Source organism: Phyllobates terribilis, unplaced genomic scaffold, assembly GCF_046119375.1.
Source record: "Phyllobates terribilis strain yellow unplaced genomic scaffold, ASM4611937v1 Scaffold_1__5_contigs__length_1240528914, whole genome shotgun sequence".
NCBI classification, from domain to species: Eukaryota; Metazoa; Chordata; class Amphibia; order Anura; family Dendrobatidae; genus Phyllobates; species Phyllobates terribilis.
Window position 1 is genome coordinate 713,075,756 of NW_027362761.1, and position 15,553 is coordinate 713,091,308.

Below are 15,553 nucleotides of genomic sequence, written 5' to 3' on the forward strand. Positions count from 1 at the left end.
CATGTTGCATTTAGAGAGTCCCTGTGTGCCCAAACATTGGAGCTCCCCCACAAGTGACCCCATTTTGGAAACTAGACCCCCAAGGCACCTATCTAGATTCATAGTGAGCACTTGGAACCCCAGGTGCTTCACAAATTGATTCATAAAAATGAAAAAGTGTTTTATTTTCACTTTTTCATTTTTACGAATCAATTTGTGAAGCACCTGGGGGTTCTAAGTGCTCACTATGCATCTAGATAGGTGCCTTGGGGGGTCTAGTTTCCAAAATGGGGTCACTTGTGGGGGAGCTCCAATGTTTGGGCACACAGGGGCTCTCCAAACGCAACATGGCGTCCGCTAACAATTTGAGTCGATTTTCCATTCAATTTGTTAGCGGACACCATGTCGCGTTTGGAGAGCCCGTGATGTGCCTAAACAGTGGAGCTCCCCCACAAGTGTCCCCATTTTGGAAACTATACCCCTCAAAGATTTTATTAAGGTGTATAGTGAACATTTTGAACCCAGAGGTACGGCACATTATTTGTTTACATTAGGTCATCATATTGAATAAGTTGTCATTATTCTTGAGCGCAAGTGCTCGCTACTTGAGTTTGCATCGGGTACTCAGGTATGCACCATGTACAGCGTGTGCTCGAGTGACATGCTCGAGTCCCTGCTCCGCATGTTTCACGGTTATTATACACCCAAAAAAAACCATGCGGGGATCGCTCGTGCATGGCAGGCAATCCCCGTAAAGTTTTTTGGCCGCAAAGCATATGGGGCAGAGACTCGAGCATGTCACTCAAATACCCACGATACTAAATGCATACCAGAGCACCCGATGCAAACTCAAGTAGCGAGCACTTGCTCTCAACACTAGTCGCCATATCGTCATCTTTTTTTCTTACTTTTGAAAAAAATCCCAACCCCAGCCCTAACCCTAGCCCCAGCACAACCCTAGCCCCAGCACAACCTTAGCCCCAGCACAACCCTAGCCCCAGCACAACCCTAGCCCCAAACCCAGCCCTAACCCTAGCCCAATCCTAACTCAAGAGTTTATTTTTGACGCCGTTCCTTGTGCGGTATAAGTGATTAGACGACTTTATTCTTCGGGTCGGTGTGATTACAGCAATGCCAGAATCATATGGGGTTTTTATGACTGACAGCTGTCACACACTAAAAGACGCATTTTTTGTAAAATCTAGTTTTTGCATCGCCATATTTTGAGAGCTATAATTTTTCCAGATTTTGGCAGACAGTCATGTGACGGCTCGTTTTTTGCGGGATGACTTGACGTTGTTATCGGTGCCATTTTCAGGCACGTGACATTTTTTGATCGCTTTCTATTCCGATTTTTGGGAGGCAGAATAAACAAAAACCAACAATTCAGGAATTGTTTTTTTTTTTTTTTTTATTCTGTTCCGCGTGTGGTAAAATTGATGAGGCAGCTTTACTCTTCGGGTCAGTACGTTTACAGCGGTACCACATTTGTATCATTTTTCTATGTTTTGGCGCTTATACACAATAAAAGCTATTTTATAGAAAAAAATATTTTTTAGTATCGCTTTATTCTGAGAGCTATAACTTTTTTATTTTTCGGCTGATGGAGCTATATGGCGGCTTGTTTTTTGCGGGACGAGATGACGTTTTCAGCGGTATCATTTTTATTTATATGCGTCTTTTTGATCGCGTGTTATTCCACTTTTTGTTTGGCGGTATGGTGATAAAGCATTGTTTTTTGCTTGTTTTTTTTTTTTTTTTTTTTACCGTGTTCACTGAAGGGGTTAACTAGTGGGACAGTTTTATAGGTCAGGTTGTTCCGGACGCGGCGATACCAAATATGTGTACTTTTATTGTTTTTTTTTTATTTTTTTTATAATAATATTTATTGATGGGTACATTATATTTTTATTTTTGGTGTATTATTTTTTTTATTTTTTTATAATATTTTTGCACTTTTTTTTTTTTTTTTTTTTTCCACTTTCACACAGTTTATACACTTTATTACTTTGTCCCACTCTGGGACTTTCACTTTTTTTTTTCTGATCGCCTGCATGGCACAGGAATGGAGCACCATCCCTATGCCATGAAGGCTGTCAGAAGTGCACAGTGTGAAGATTGCTTGGAGATGCACTGCGCATGTCCAAGCAATCTTCCTGCTCTCTGGTGACCCGGATGTTGTCATGACGACATCGGGTCGTCATGGCAACACCCGGGAAGCCTTTGCAGACTGCGCTGGAAGCCGGAAGAGGAGGTGAGTATCGCCGATCACCTCCCCTTGCCCCCGCAATGCCGCGATCGACTTCGATCGACTTCGATCGCAGCATTGCGGGGGTTAATGTGCTGGGAGCGGTGCGTGACCGCTCCCTGCACATAGTACCGGGTGTCAGCTGTGACAATCAGCTGACACCCGGCGGCGATCGCGCCCGCACAGCCTGTGTGCGCGCGCGATCGCGATGACGTACTAATACGGGTCTGGCTCTTAAGTCCCAGGGCACAGACGCGTATTAGTACGTCAGATGTTATTAAGGGGTTAATAGCAGGCACACTGACCGCAGAGCGGCAGCAGGAGCCGCGCTGAGGTACAGTGTGCCGGCTATTGAACAGACTGAATGGTCACTGCTCTCCACGCACAGAGTCCCGGCATGGGGAGCAGTGACTATTCCAGCACAGTGTCTTACACTGTGTGAGGGCGCATGGCAGGGACGCCATGCGCGCCGTGCCATGCGCGGCTCACACAGTGAGTGTCGGCAGCAGAGCGGGACAGCACTGGAGGAGAGAGGAGGTGAGTATGAGTGTTTTTTTTTTTGTTTGTAGGCAGCGTGATGGGGGCTCAGAGGGGTGCCATGCATACATCAGGATGGGGGCTCAGAGGGGTGCCATGCATACACCAGGATGGGGGCTCAGAGGGGTGCCATGCATACCAGGATGGGGGCTCAGAGGGGTGCCATGCATACCAGGATGGGGGCTCAGAGGGGTGCCATGCATACCAGGATGGGGGATAAAGGGGTGCCATGCATAACAGGATGGGATGGAGGCCACTTATACCAGGAAGGAGGGGCCATACATACCAGGATGGAGGCTATGAACAGAATTGGGGGACATTACCCCAATACCAGTGTCAGCAGCAGACCCCCTCCCCCATAACAGGGCATCATGACCACATTTTTTGCTTAATTTTTTTTCCCTATTTTCCTCCTTTAAAACCTAGGTGTGTCTTCTGGTCCGAAAAATACGGTATATCAAACGGGACCCGTCCAAAACAGGCAAACACACCAACATACAGAGAGAAAAAAAAAACACATCAGTACCTGCACTGGGAGCCTGTCCATGAATAAGAGTAGGGGGTTTAAGTCTGAAGACACTGTTTTTTTCCTCTAAAAAGACAGTTACAAGCAGTTAACAACACTGTATTTTCTTAGATATTAAAATCTAAATCAAGAGAAGAGAGAAAGCAAATGATCAGCAATCAAAGTGAACATAACATTAACATGTACTTTGCGACCACTACACTTTCAGTATACATCACACAGAGCTCTGACTGAAACTGCAACCACACAATTACTGCACGGTCTGAGAGAATGGAACGGATGCTGTATTCAGGATCTGTGACAGGACACATATTGCTCAGTCGGTAATATAAGTGTGAGATGGCCCCTGCGAGGATTGTTTACCAACCTGCAAAAATGCAGGTATGGAGTACCGCCGTACGCGGGGGCCCAATACACTGTGCGGAGCGCCGCCGGACGCGGGGGCCCATTACACTGTGCGGAGCACCGCCGTACACGGGGGCCCATTACACTGTGCAGAGCACCGCCGTACACGGGGGCCCATTACACTATGCGGAGCACCGCCACACGCGGGGGCCCATTACACTGTGCGGAGCACCGCCGTACGCGGGGACCCATTACACTGTATGGAGGACTATGTAGGGCCAATTATACTGTATGGAGGACTATGTGGGGCCCATTATACTGTGTGGATCACAGTTAGGGCATCATACTGTGTTGAGGTCACCATACTTTGTTGGGGAGGTGGTACAGTAGGTTCATCATACCATGCATGTGGAGGGTACTGCATGTGGAGGGTGCTGTGGAGGAATTCACTGTGGGGTGTGTATCATACTGTGTGTGTGGAGGGGGGGGGCACTTTGTTTAGGCATCATACTTTATTATCTGTATTATTTAATTCAAGTCTTTTTATCCATTGTGATTACATATTTAAATTAGGCCATTGGGCCATATGCTTTTTACTGCTCTTACATAACTTATTATATTATTCCAGTAGGCCCCATTTGTGATTATGTGCTTATTTGATTCTAAGATCTATTAATGAAAATGTACTTTGCTCGTGACAACCCCTTTCAGCTTGTTTCCATATGAGAAGGTTCATCGTAATATTTGATAAGGAAAAACCGTCCTCAATTGTAGACATTTAGTATATAATCAAGGTTGGTGCACAACTTTGTCCACGTTTTTTTTTTATTTTGACCCTCAGTGTATTTGAGTTTGACATCCGTGCCCTAGTGTGTTTCATGATCTAAGCTATTCATAAAATATCAGTCTGATAGATGAAGGTTCCACACTTATGTCAAAAACTTTGCCCATTTTGTGCTGCATGGAGGAAGGTTGGACATGTGCGACTATCCATTCACTTCTATTAGAGTTTTTAAAACCGCTAAGAAGCAGGTTTTTTTTAACCCCTAAAATGATTGAAAAGAGGTGCACCCAGGTCTTCTTTCCCAGTACAGCAAAGATGGACCCTCTTCTCAACACAGTAGGAGGTCCTATTTCTGGGATTGAGACTTTCTGGGCCTCAGATTTGGACACTGGTGAAAACCGATCACTACATGTGGAGCATGTGTTTGTTAAGTCGGTAAGTGTCATTGTTAGGGTGCTTTCACACTCGTTCAGGCACCCGTTCACTGGCCACGGCGAGGCTCATGTCCGAACCCCTGCATATTGCCTCCAGTAGGTGTACACTCTCAAAAATGATGCACGGCAGAGAATACGTTCGCTCTGTCAACACCATTATAGTCTATGGCGTAGTCGCTACATACGTCCGCATACCTTGTTGCGGGAGGTTCAGATCTAAGCCCCAACAGGAGCCCTTGAACAGGTGCTTAAATACATTGTGAAAGCACCATTAGAGAGAACATAACTTCAAGAACAAAGGCGAGACAACAAAGACCAGAGCCAGAGTGTAAAGTTGCTGACCAAGGAGAACAAATTCTGTATCTTAGCAAGATAATGACTGTTTTCCAAAAAGATGACAGCACCTGCAAGGTGAACAATTCATACAGCCTACCCAACCAAAAAGACTAGTCACATTTAGGACTACGGTAGCTTTTCTCATATGCCGTTTACCTGGTTCAGAATCAGAGTTTCCGGTGGAAGGCTGACAAAAGCTGGATGGCATAAAGACATTGTTCTTCGTCACTACAACACAAATTTCACAAGTCATAAAATAAAGTCAGGCAATTAGTTAGTAGACAATGTTATTCACCCTACTAAAATGATTTAAAATTATTTAAAATGGCAATATCAAAAAGGACATTAGATTATGGCTCCCTTTAAGCTAAAATCTTACTTTACTATAGTTAGAAAAGTGGAGGGCACCACCTAAATAGTATCCAATGGTGCTCAACCCGTCACATACAGAAACACCATTGTTCATTAATACAAAGAAAAAAGAAGTATGTGTAGACCGGGATCACCAAAATGTGTAAATTCAAATAATTTTATTGTACAATTAACTAGACAAACATTCCAAAGCTAAAAACAGTTAACAAGCACAACGCTTGGGCATAATAACCCGTAACATAAGGTTGTATTGGCTAAACCTCAAAAATTCACCAGTAGAAATGGCTTAAACACCCATATTTAATACAGCATGGTACATCCTACCAATGTTAAACATGAATAGTAAAATAGCAGATGATACTCACACTGCTAGACTTATTAATGCTGTAGGCACTATCCACCAAAGATGGCTGTGGGATCACCCATCAAAGATGCACAAATGGAATCACAAAGATCACAAAGTGAAAGTACTAGCCATAGGTGACCGTGTATAGATAAATACACAATAGAGGTGTAAAAGGAAATGGTGATTTCTTCCCCTGATGAAGCCAACCTAGTAGGGGCGATACTTGTGGGGTTGGGGGTCCTTTTATATCGCTAGCACATGTTTATCCCTTTGATGGGTGTTCCCACAGCATTAATAAGTCTAGCAGCGTGAGTATCATCTGCTATTTTACTATTCATGTTTAACATTGGTAGGATGTACCATGCTGTATTAAATATGGGTGTTTAAGCCATTTCTACTGGTGACTCTTTTTGAGGTTTAGCCAATATAACATTATGTTGCAGATTGTTATTATGCCCAAGCGTTGTGCTTTTTAACTGTTTTTAGCTTTGGAATGTTTATCTAGTTAATTGTACAATAAAATTATTTGAATTCATACATTTTGGTGATCCTTGTCTGTCTACACATACTTCTTTTTTCTTTGTATTATTTGAAAATCTTACTTTACCAGTAACTCAATACAGGCAGCCTGAATCACAGGCAGCCCGAATCAGCCTTGCTGCATGATCACTGCAAAGTATGTTCTTCTCTGAAACACTGCAGTGTTTCAGATAAAACAGTTTAAAAGTGACTGTCAGCACAGAATGACTGTTCAAATCAAGTCCTGCCGCACGGTACATCATGGAGGGGCCAATCATTTACATACACCTTCCCACTTGCTTGTTTTCCCTCAATCTCCACCCCCTTCGATTGACAGCTCTGGCTTAATAGAGCCAAAGAAGGGTTGGGATATATGGAAACCAAGCTGGTGGGAAGGTGCAGTTAAATGATTGGCCCCGCCGTTAAGCACCAAGCGTCTGTACTTGGCTTGAAGAGTCATTCTGTGCTGACAGAGTCCGGATCCAGCCCGAAACTATAGGGAGAGACGAGACTATTCAGGAGCCACACCACCATCTGGTGGTGATTGAAAGATTTCTCTTTATGTACACACAAGAGAGACATGCCAATACACTGGAGTGGTGAGGGGAGAAGCTGGCCAGGGGCTGCATTGGACTGGTCTCATCTCTCCCTATAGTCCGCAACAGGCTCTTCAAACTATGTTTTCAGAGAAAAACATACCTGTCTGCAATCGCACAACCAGACTCGGATTCATTCTGCCAGTGATTTCGGCAGCATGAATAGACTGTCAGGCTCCCTTTAAAGAGGATGTCCCTCTGCTTAAAGCTCCAGTAATCAGCTTATATTGTCAGGAAAAATCAGTCAACCATGTAATACTTCACTGAGAGGAGTCAGATACAATCAAGAGAGATGTGCTTTCTAGAGGCTATCCACACCAACTAATAAAATTGCGGTGGCAATCTGAACCTCAACATTATAATAATCATATATCCTTATAAACGAGTGTGACACATGTAAATGACGTAAATGTGCAGAATGTTACTCTTAGAAAAGCTATGGATCCTAGGTCAATCTCTTCAAATGTTAAACTACGGTACGTCTTTTTAAAAGGGAATCTGTCATGTCAGTAATTTCTAGCCTCCTAAAGCTGTCTATATGGGCATGATTATCATCTGCAAATATGTCCTTTGGTTGATGGGGCGTTTGTTTCTCTAGATGAGTGGTCCCACTCAGCATGTTATCATTCCCCTGTGGACATAAGATGATTTGCAAGAACCGAAGACATCACCAGCTCTCTGCAAATCTCGCACATGCGCAAGGCTTTCTACACCCATGTCATTGCGCCTCTGAAGCCGGAGGTACGATATGGTTTCTTAAGTGGGAGATATTGCCCGTATTGACCGATGATAGGATCAGCGTTCTTTTACATGATGCAATCATCAGGTGTTATTGAAACTATCGATTGTAACCCCCTTCTCCATAGTATCAGCAGGACATCTTTTTAATGTCCTGCCGACGAAAAACGTTTTTTTGATCTGTGTAAAAGATATGAAGCACGACAAATGAGCACATTATCCACTAGTCAAAAAAATGCTAAATTACTCAAGGCAAGAAATCATTTTGTCAATTTTCACCTGATGTAAAAAGCCCCGTTTGTCTGGTGGACAATGTGCTAATAAGATACTGATTCTAATTGCCCATGAAATGCTGTTCTGATGAATCATGGGCCTGATAGCATAGCACAGAGGAAAGCAGGGTGGAAACTAAAATTAAACGGAGGCCACATTACAGGTACAGTACGCGTGAAAAACCTTCTGAGTGCAACAGACAATCAGTTGGGTACAGCAATGGAAAGTTGTGTTTTAGTTGGGGGTATAGTGTGTAATTTATCCCTTAAAAATCCATGCCAACAAAGTACTTTATGAACAGCCATTTGTTTATGCGCCATGAAATTTTGTTAATAGTGATCAGCGGCAGGCGCATTATTAATAGTGACTGCAGCATTTAAGTGATTAGACACATGACCACTGGATCCGGATGAGAAAGAGCTCTTAGCACTTCCTATACTGTTTAGCGCTGTGCATGTAGCAATATGGGAGGCAGAGACTGTAAAACTCTTCTGCCTTCACTCGTGAAGCGGCTATACCAGGCAGTGATGTTTTAAAACGTCACTGTAGAGTAGAGTGCAGACTGCCTGGATGTTTTAAGTCTATGGGCGGCCTGGAAATAGTTAAAGTGAGTCTGTCAGCACAAAATGATTGTTCAACCCAAAAACAAGCACTTAGTTGCCACGGGTGTGTCAGAGGTGACAGACAGTCGCCCTGTAGTGGTTTACAGGAGATCTCAAAGTTTGGTAATGCAGACAGCTGCCTAGATAGTAGGCTGTGTTTAGGAACCAGCAACTACCTCCCTTTAGTCTGGGTGTATACATACCTGGTGTATCTAGATGGGCGTCGCCGGTAATACTCATTTCTACCTGGAACTTAGCTGAAGAAGCATCGTGTACTCTCTCGGGAGTTTTGAGGCTGTGAGCTAAAGCTAAGTTGTTATTCCCCTGTATTGTCTTCCCCTTTTGTCTTTAGAGTGCTAGCGGAGGTTGACTAGTGCTCATCTCCCTCCACCCCCAGCTATAACCTTAAGCCAGGGATAGTAGGGCGAGGCACGTTATCGGCGACAGCTGCGGAGGCTGTAAAGGGATGTTAGGGGGAGACAGAGTGAAGCTAGTCCAGATTAGGAGGCCACCTCTTCCCCCTTTCCCTAGTGTCTGGGCTCCCTTTCCCCTCTGTGTTGCACTCACACCTGGCGTGACATCAGTGCACCTGGGGTGTGGCTGAGCAGTTCAGTGCAGAGCACATTCCCAGCTACAGTTGCTTGTGAAAGTATTCACCCCATTGGCACTTTCGTGTTTTTCCACCTCACAACCTGGAATTGGACTGTTACGAGTTTGTTTTTTTTTAGGGTTCGCATCAGTTCATGTAAAGAACATGCCTACAACTGTGAACATTTGCTTTTCTTTATATTGTGAAGCAAACAAATAGGACAAAATAACTGAAAACGTCAATGTGCATAACTATTCACCCCCTAAAGTCGGTACTTTGTACAGCCTCATTTTGCGACAATTACAGCTGTAAGTCGCTTTGGATAAGTCTCTATGAGCTTTTCACATCCTGCCACTGGTATGTTTGCAAATTCCTCAAAGCAAAACTGCTCAAGCTCCTTCAAGTTAGACGATTTCCTCTGGTGAACAGCAATCTTCAAGTCTGACCACAGATTCTCAATTGGATTAAGGTCTGGGCTTTGACTAGGCCACTCCAAAACATTTACACATTTCTCCTTAAACCACTCGAGTGTTGCTTTAGCAGTATGCTTTGGATCATTGTCTTGTTGGAAGGTGAATCTCCGTCCCAGTCTCAAATCACTGACAAACAGATTTCGCGCCATCCAGGTTCCCCTCGACTTGGACCATTTGCCCTGTCCCTGCTGCAAAAAAACATCCCCACAGCATGATGCGGACACCACCATGGTTCACTGTGTGGATGGTATTCTTGGGGTAATGAGCTGTGCTTGTTTGGCACCAGACATAGTGTTCACCTTGGTCCCTAAAAAGTTACATTTTGGTCTCATTTGATCACAGCACCTTCCTCCATACATTTGGAGAGTCTCCCACATGTCTTTTGGCAATCTCAAAATGAGCCTTACAATTTTTGTGTGTAAGTAAAGGCTTTTTTTCTGGCCACTCTTCCATAAAGGTGACCTCTATAGAGAGTATGGCTTATTGTTGTCAAATGGACAGATACTCCAGTGTCTGCTTGGAAACTCTGCAGCTCATTCAGGGTTACCTTTGGTATCTGTGCTGCCTCTCTGATTACTGCCCTCCTTGCCCGGGCTGAGAATTTTGGTGGGCAGCCCTCTCTTGTCTCTTGGCAGGTTTGTTGTGGTACCAAGTTCATTCCATTTGATAATGGATGTGATGGTGCTCTGGGGGATCCTCAGAGATTGGGATGATATATATATTGTTTGTTTTTTTTAAGATTATAAGCCAACCCTGACTTGTACTTCTCAACAACTTTGTTCTTGACTTGTTTGGAGATCTCCTTGGTCTTCATGGTGTTTGGTTAGTGTTGCATGCTCTTTGGCCGTTCAGAAAAGGTGTGTATATACCGTCAGACAACGTGACACTTAGATTGCACACAGGTGGACTTCCTTTCACTAAGCATGTTACTTATGAAGGTAATTGCTTGCACCAGAAATTTTTAGGTGCTTCATCGCAAAAGGGGTGAATACATACGCACATGCCAATTTTTAGTTATTTCATCCCATAAACTTAATTTATGTCTATATTTTTCTCACTTCACCTTAGACTATTTAGTGCTGATGCATCACACACAAATCTGATTACAAAAATATTTAAAAACAAGTTATAGTGTAACAAAATAGGTAAAAAGCAAAGGGGGTGAATACTTTCGCAAGCCACTGTAATTGTTTTCTATCTATGTCCTCCCTCTTGTAAAGGCCCTGTCACACATAACGAGATCGCTAGCGAGATCGTTGATACGTCACGGGTTTTGTGGCGCAATAGCGATTTCGCTAGCGATCTCGTTATGTTTGACAGGTAGCAACGATCAGGCCCCTGCTGTGAGATCGTTGATCGTTACAAAGCTTCCTGGACCATTCCTGGGTCGTTGCGCTCCCGCTGGGCAGTGTGCATCGCTGTATTTGACACCTAACCAACGACCTCGTTAGCGATTCAGAGCTGAGACATGTAGGCGTGCATAAATTGGACTTTTCCGCGCCCCTCGTTCCCGATTGGTGGTCGCTACAGCGTTCTCATTTCCGGCCGTGCATAAAGAAGGCAACAGAATAGAAATTCCATCCTTTGTTTCTGACCTCGTGCTGGAATGCAGATCCTAGCAGAATTCTCCGGGCTGTTAATATCCGTTCATTCGACTAGTCCTGATTTTTGCGGATCATTGTAGCGTTCTCCGGCTGTGACTCCACTTTGAAGAAATCAGGCATCTTTAGCGAGGTAGGTATTGTTTGGGGTCTCAAATGAGTTTCCATTTTTAATTCATTTATAGGACATCTACCAATTATCTGCTATCATTGCTTTTCAGGGAGGGAGGGCTTGGCTTCTATCTGTATATATATGCTTTTGCATGGGCAGATATTTTAGGGGTCTCGTGCACACACACCCACACAGCACGTTTTCTGACACGCTGTCCTGGCCAACCGCTTCAGTTTTTTTGTCACGCTCACTAACGGAATGGAACACGGTTTTCCATGATATTTTTCATGTAGTTTAAATACTTGCATTAATTGTTTTGTTGAAAGTGTTCTCATCTTTTCATTTTATGTTTGCAGTTTGCACATCATGGACGACGGGCAGTGTGCTATTGTGGTTGCTGCATTGCTGGTTGAGGAAGCTCGGCGTCAAGATGAGGCAAGGAAGCTACAGAGGCGTTCCAAACGAAAGCATCGCATGTGGACCAGAGAGTGGCTGCAGAAGAGGTCTGAATTGTCCCACATGCAACTTGTAAGAGAGCTTCAGGAGAAGAATCCTCATGATTTCCGCAACTATCTAAGGATGTCAGAGGAATCATTTAAAGTGTTACTGGAAAGAGTTACGCCACGTATTCAAAGGAAGGATACAGCGATGCGTGCTGCCATTCCGGCAGATGAAAGATTGGCAGTCACGCTGAGATTCCTGGCCACCGGACGCTCACTCCAAGACTTGCATTTTTCTGCAGCCATTTCAAGGCCCATGCTCAGCGTTCTAATTCCAGAGACATGTAATGCGATTTTCCACAGTCTACGTAGTTACATACAGTTTCCCAACACGGAGGAGGAATGGAAAACGATTGCCTCTGATTTTGAGCAGCTGTGGCAGTTCCCTAAATGTGGTGGGGCTTTGGACGGGAAACATGTCCGAATCACTCAGCAACCAAATAGCGGATCCTATTTTTATAATTATAAGGGCTATTTCAGCATCATCATGATGGCCCTTGTTAACGCCAATTACGAATTTATAAATGTAGATGTTGGCATGAACGGCAGGGTTTCTGATGGTGGTGTTTTAGAGCACACACTTTTTGGAGAGCTATTGCACAACTGTGACCTACACTTGCCTCCCAACTCAGAAACTACAGGTAACCTTAATTTTGTTTTTGTCGGCGATGAAGCCTTCCCACTTCATCCCAATCTTATTAAACCGTTCCCCCAAAAAAGTCTTACACAGGAAAGAAGAATTTTCAATTATCGTTTGTCAAGGGCACGTCGTGTTGTAGAAAATACCTTCGGTATCATGGCCAACCGCTTCAGAGTTTTTCATACGCCAATTAACATGAAGCTTACATCAATAGACTCTGTTGTTTTGGCCTGTTGCACGCTTCACAACTTTCTTCGTCGACGTGATGCAATTAGGTACTGTCCGCCTGGCTTCGTGGACTCTGTGGACTTAGCCAATGGGGAAGTAGAGCTCGGTGAATGGCGTGCAAACGATCCTGCAATTGCAGGCCTTCAACCAGCGTGATATGGCAGAAACAGCCATGATGCGAAGACCTGCCGCGACAACTACTGCCAGTATTTTAACGGTCCTGGTGCTGTTACTTGGCAGCATCAGAACTTATAGCGGGTAACTACTGACATTTATACACTACTTTCAGTTTTGTACTGATTTGTCTAATAAACTGTGTTTTACTTTGCAAGAGCTTTGTTTCTCATTGTTTCAGTAGTAAGGGCCCGTATATACATACGTGCACTCCAGGGGCGTACATAGGAATCATGGGACCCCATAGCAGAAGTTCTAATTGGGGACCCCCCCCCCAAAAAAAAAAATGTAAATAATTGTTGGGGGCACAGAAGAGCAGATCTCACAACTTTCCAGCCTTTGCATAGCAATTTTCTTCCTTGCTGAACTCCTAGATTCCTCTTTCATAGCCCCATAAAATGTGATGCCAACAAAAGTGTCCCCCTTAACACAGTATGATACCACGATGGTGAATTCCTCCTCTTTAGCCTCCACATGCACAGTGTAATGACCCTACTGTCAGGGCTGTGGAGTCAGAGTGGGAGTCGGTATAAAATGGACCGACTCCTAAAATATATAATAAATTGGGTACAGTAGTTCAATGCAGTTTGTGTGGAATATTTTTTTCATAAGAATTTGGGAAAGTTATGAAATGTCCTATAAATGTTCTATTCCTGATCGGGTCTGGACTGTTAGCGAAGATGAATCTGTGCTGCAGTAAATTTATCACTTACACATGAGCCGTGTAAGAGGGAGTCGGTGTCATGGAAATGGAGGAGTCGGAGGTTTGGCTTACTGACTCCACAGCCCTGCCTACTGTACCCCACCTCAACTCCCAGGGCAAAGTATGGTGACCCCAACACAGTATAATCCACCAACTGTGACCCCCACACAGCCTTCCATGCAGTATAGTGGGCCTACATACAGTATAATGGCCCCCACACCTCTCCACACTCCATTGAGTATAATGCACTCCCCATGGTCCTCCATACAGTATAATGCACTCAATATGGTCCTCCACACAGTATAATGCACTCCCCATGGTCCTCCAAACAGTATAATGCACTCACTATGGTCCTCCACACAGTATAATGCACTCGTCATTGTCCTCCACACAGTATGTGCACTCCCCATGGTCCTCCATACAGTATAATGCACTCGCTATGGTCCTCCAAACAGTATAATGCACTCGCTATGGTGCTCCACACAGTATAATGTACTCCCCATGGTCCTCCACACAGTATAATGCACTCCCCATGGTCCTCCACGCAGTATTATGAAGCCCCCCATAGGGTAAAAGGCAGCCCCCAACATAGGGTAAAAGGCAGCCCCCAGCATAGGGTAAAAGGCAGCCCCAGTCCTCCAGTATTATCAGTACTCACTGATTTACAAAAATAAATAAATACATACTTACCGCTCCTCGTTCCCCGCTGCTTCAGACGTCATCACGCCACTTAGTCAGAAGCAGAGGAGCAATGATGGGAGATGGAGTGTCACATGACGTTCCCTCCTCCATCATTGCTTTCAACCAGGGCCGGCTCCAGGTTTTCGTGGGTCCCGGGCGAAAGAGTCTCAGTGGCCCCTTTAATACATACACCATTCATGATGCACAGATACGGCGGAGAAATGTAGGTATACAACACAGGGCCCAGCCTGCCCCCTCATCCTTCACATATGCAGACATGCACGTACACACACAAACACAGTATGCAGACACGCACATACACAGATAAGTACATATTTGAACATGACGCGCCCCCTGGGCGGTGTGTGCGGGGAACCCGGAGCCGGGCTTTTGTAGGATAGGGGGGGGGTTGTAGTCACCGTGGCGGCGACCCGGTCCGTGCCCAGGGTGGTCAAACCAGTGGCAGTATATTTGTTTATAGGTGTTTATTATTAATCGTCCGCTCCGCTGTTTGATTAATCGCCGCCCGCCGGCACTGTACTCAGGAATGGCCGCGCGCAGTGTGCTGTGCCTTGTAGTAATGACGCAGCAGGGACGACACATGCACAATTAAAGGTGCAGTGTCGCCCCTGCCGTCATTACTACAAGACACAGCCGCACAGGGCACGGCCATGTCTGAACACAGTGGCGGTGGGCGGCGGCGGCATTCAAACAGCGGAGCGGGGGGCTGCAGAAGGGGGGCGACTGCTATGGGGTCCGCCGGCTCACGGGCCCCATAGCAGTTGCGTGGTCTGCCGCCAATGGCGGTACGCCACTGGTGTACTTATATGTATACAGATACATCCATATACACATACATATTCAGATACATAAAAATCTACACCCATATACACACATATATACAGATACCTACATATACACATACATAGTCACAGACACACAAGTATGCATACCTATCTAAAAATATAGATATATATCCATACTTAAAACCACCAACAGACCAGTCTTCCCGTGTGACCGGAGACGCTGTATCAATAATGCGTCATTTGTAAAACGCAGCAGCGTCTCCAGTCTGACGGAGATACTTATAATTCAGGCCGCTGCCTTCACGCGCAGTAGCGTCCTCTAATAAGCCGCGCGCGGCCATTATGGAGACGTTGATGCGTCGTGGGCGTTCTTTACGGCGATGATGCGTCGTGGGCGTGGTTTACGACATA

The 15,553-nt window shown here is 44.9% G+C and overlaps 1 protein-coding gene across 1 annotated transcript in view; it reads right to left on the minus strand.

Annotated features, from left to right (window-relative positions):
• Positions 1-15,553, minus strand: part of LOC141155527 (ran-binding protein 3-like) — an 87,743-nt gene that overhangs the window by 46,149 nt on the left and 26,041 nt on the right. The window contains 2 exon segments of the mRNA XM_073642423.1: positions 3,291-3,356; positions 5,346-5,417. Coding sequence (XP_073498524.1) covers positions 3,291-3,356; positions 5,346-5,417 — 138 coding nt within the window.